A 3,854-nucleotide genomic window follows, 5' to 3' on the forward strand; every position below is an offset into this window, starting at 1 on the left:
TACTTTTAATGCCAAGGAACCACCCCCGAATGATTGCCATAAATCCCTCCGTGCACCTCTCTGGGAATATAATTTCCCTCTTCCATATCCACACAACGTAACAGTGACTGGTTAAATCCTCTCTTGTATAATACTTCGTCATATTCGACATACTTTGCAGCCTGGTACCGAAGGCGTCGAGCCTGTAGTTTGTCTTCTGGTACAGCTCCTGTCTGAATATAGTTATGAATGGGGGCCATCCAGCTTTCTCATGGGACTTCTTGCATGTGAAACACCTCTACCTCCGGAATACTTGGGATTTCCTGGATTCCCAAAGGGATTTGTCCAAGTTGGACGCTGTCCATCTGTGACCCCATCTTGGCTAAAGCATCTGCATTACTATTTTCTTCTCGCGGGACACTTTCTAGCCTGGTACTTAAAAAAAAATTCCATAGGCGTTGTGCACATCTCATATATAACTCCATCTGAGGTCCCCGGGCCTGGAAACCTCCGTTCACCTAGTTCACAACTAATTCGGAATCGCTCTGGACTATCAGATTCATGGCCCCCACCTCCAGAGCTAGTTTCAGACCGTTGATCAAAGCTTCATACTCAGCATCATTGTTAGTAGTATAGAACTTGAAATGGATAGCACTTATCAAACAGTGCCTTTCTAGAGTGACCAAGACAATCCCGGCACCTGATCCATTGTTGTTCATGGCCCCATCGACATGTAATATCCACCAAGGGTGTGGTAGTTCCTGCCTCTTTTCATCATGAGAACTTCCTTGCGAGGTAGGTTCCGCCAACACTATGGCCTTGTCATCAACTTCTGCATCGAACTCAAGTATGAAATCAGCCAGCGCTTGTCCCTTAATTGCAGTGCGAGGACAATACTCCAAATCAAATTGTACTAGCTCTACTGCCCATTTTAACATTCTCCCTGATGATTCAGGTTTATGTAGAATATGCCGAAGCAGATAAGCGGTGCGAACTTCTATTCGGTGAGCCTGAAAGTATGGTCTTAACTTTCGTGCCGCAAGAATGAGAGCGTACACCAGTTTTTCCATGTTGGTATACCTGGTTTCCACATCCAACAACCTTTTGCTCACATAGTATACGGGCCACTGGTGGCTTGCTTCTTCCTTTACCAACACCGCGCTGACGTAGTACTCAGACACTGCCAAGTAAAGAATCAATGTTTCTCCATCTTCTGGCTTGGCCAACATCATAGGATTTCTAAACTGCTCTTTGATTTTCAGAAAAGCCTCTTCACACTAAGGGGTCCACAAAAAATCCTTCCCCCTTCCTTTGATTGCCTTGAAGAATTTTGCACCTATCTGATGACTTTGAGACAAATCGATTTAGGGCCGCAATCCTTCCTGTCAGGCTCTGTACTTGTTTGACGCTGGTGGGAGATTTCATGTCTAGCAGAGCTTTGATTTTCGTCGGGTTAGCCTCAATCCCCCGGTGGTTGACCATAAATCCAAAGAATTTCCCCGACTCCAAACCGAACACACACTTCTGTGGGTTTAGCTTCATCTAATATTGTCTCAGAATATGGAATATTTCAGCTAAGTCGGCGATGTGGTCTTCCGCCCTTTTAGACTTTACGAGCATATCATCCACATATACTTCCATCGTCTTCCCAATCTGTTTCTTGAACATTTTGTTTACCAATCTTTGATAAGTGGCACCGGCGTTGATCAGACCAAATGGCATTTCGATATAGCAATAGAGCCCTCTATCGGTAATAAAAGAGGTGTGCTCCTGGTCAGGCTCATACTATAAATTTGGTTATACCCGAAGTATGCGTCCATAATGCTGAGCAAGGCATGTCCTGCCGTGGCGTCGACCAACTGATCGATTCTTGGTAGGGGAAAACTATCTTTCGGGCACGCCTTATTCAGATCGGTGAAGTCCACGCATGTTCTCCATTTACCGTTGGGCTTTTTTACCAACACCGGGTTTGCTAGCCACTCTGGGTAGAAGGATTCTCGAATTAGTCCGACGTCCAGGAGTCTCTCTACTTCCTCTGCTAGGACTATAGCTCTCTCTCCGCTTACGGCCCTGCATTTTTGTCAAACCCCTTTATGTTTGGGGTTGATATTCAATCGGTGGCACATTACCTCTGGATCAATTCCTACCATATCAGAATGGCTCCATGCAAATACATCAAGGTTCGCCAAGAGAAATATTGAAAGACCCTCCTTCAACCTTGGTGCCAACTGAGATCCTATTCTCAAAACTTTACTCGGATCTTTTTCATCGATAGGGATTTCAATTGTATCTTCTGCTGGCCCCATCTTCTCCATCGGCATTGGTATCCGGGGATCTAGGTCAGGTGAATCATGGATTTCATTGTCTTGTAGAGAAGGCGCATCCCCTTTAGGAGGAGTGTCGACTTCTTTAGAAGGCGCGCCCTGCATAGCAGGGGCATCAGCTTCATTGGTGTGTTTTGTGGGTAAGGGTGCTCCTTCAGGGAGAATGGCATCTACCTCACACTCATCCTATCTGAGGCTTTGCAAGACATCGAATCTTCCTTCTAACCGTTCCCCATTGAAATATGTTTGGACTATGGTGTCCAATGCCTCCTCTTCTTCCAACATCTCAATTCTGATTGTATCTTCCAAGTACAACGTTATTGGGGGCAGCCCGGAGGGATGCTCATCTTCTTGCTCAACATAATAGTGGACTCATATTTCCTCGATTGGTTGCTCAATGCTCTTTTCTTGATCTTCGTCCGAAGTATCTTCAGCATGGGAGTCTTTTCTAAAGCCTCTCATAGCTTGCCTGTAGCACTCCCGAGAGTCATACTGAGAACCCTTTATACTTCCCACCCCATTTGGCGTTGGAAATTTGATGGTTAGGTGGTGGATTGAAGTGATAACCCTCATCTCCCGCAGAAAAGGTCGTCCCAGCAACACGTTGTGGGATGATTCCTGATTCAGGACCTTAAACTCGAACATCTTTGTTACCGACAACTGGCTTTCCCCCAAAGTACATGGCAGCCGAATCGATCCCATGACTCTAACTCCTGCGCCAGAAAAGCCATAGACCCACGAGTCTTCCCCCGACATATCCCGATCAGGTATTTCCATCTTCTTGAAGGTGCTGTAGTAGAGGATATTTGCCGAGCTTCCATTATCCACGAAGGCTCTATGGATGTTTTTGGTTCCGATCTGGATGGAAATAACCAGCACATCATTGTGGGGATGATGTACCCATCGGGCATCTGCTTCTCTGAAGGTGATATTCATGGACTCGCCCTTAAATACTTTGGGCGGTCGAGTTTCCACCCTATGAATGTCTGTGAGAGGCCTGAACCGGGCTTCCCTAGCGTATCTTGCCAAGGCTTGGTTACTGCATTCCATCCCGAGATCTCCCCCGTAAATTGTTCGGATACTGCCATCCCTGATAAATTTATTTTCCTCCAGGGTATCATTGTTTGACCCGCGCGGGGCTCGCCTTTCTTCTTCCTTTGCTCTGTCATCCTTCTGCTTCCTTACTTCCTTGACTACCCATTCACCAAGGTATCCTTCCTTGATAAGCACTTCGATTTCATCTTTTAAATGTCGGCACTCATGCGTGTTATGTCCAGATGATTCATGGTATTCGCAATACTTTTTCTTGTCTTTGCTTACCATGATGATAAAGCTTTAGGTTTTCTAAATAGCCCTCTATTTTTGTTTACTTCGAAGATATGCTCGATAGATGCGACCAAGGGCGTGTACCGGCTTGTTCTGTAGTCATAGTTTGAGGGAGGACTCCATCCCCTCCTCGTGCTCGCGGTATTCACCCGGTCTGGGCTTCGACTGATCCTTCTGTACCTTGGGCTTGGAGACCTATCCATCTTCCTTTGCTTCTCTCACTTG

The 3,854-nt window shown here is 46.1% G+C and overlaps 2 protein-coding genes across 2 annotated transcripts; both read right to left on the reverse strand.

The window, feature by feature from the left end:
* Positions 1 to 497: 497 nt before the first annotated feature.
* Positions 498 to 1,208, reverse strand: LOC141665721 (uncharacterized). Its single transcript, XM_074471706.1, has one exon. The coding sequence runs from the start codon at positions 1,206 to 1,208 to the stop codon at positions 498 to 500; it is 711 nt and encodes a 236-aa protein (XP_074327807.1).
* A 1,467-nt stretch (positions 1,209 to 2,675) lies between these two features.
* LOC141665722 (uncharacterized) lies at positions 2,676 to 3,626 on the reverse strand. Its single transcript, XM_074471707.1, has one exon. The coding sequence runs from the start codon at positions 3,624 to 3,626 to the stop codon at positions 2,676 to 2,678; it is 951 nt and encodes a 316-aa protein (XP_074327808.1).
* Between the last annotated feature and the right edge of the window lie 228 nt (positions 3,627 to 3,854).

Source organism: Apium graveolens, chromosome 6 (genome assembly GCF_009905375.1).
Source record: "Apium graveolens cultivar Ventura chromosome 6, ASM990537v1, whole genome shotgun sequence".
Taxonomy (NCBI): Eukaryota; Viridiplantae; Streptophyta; class Magnoliopsida; order Apiales; family Apiaceae; genus Apium; species Apium graveolens.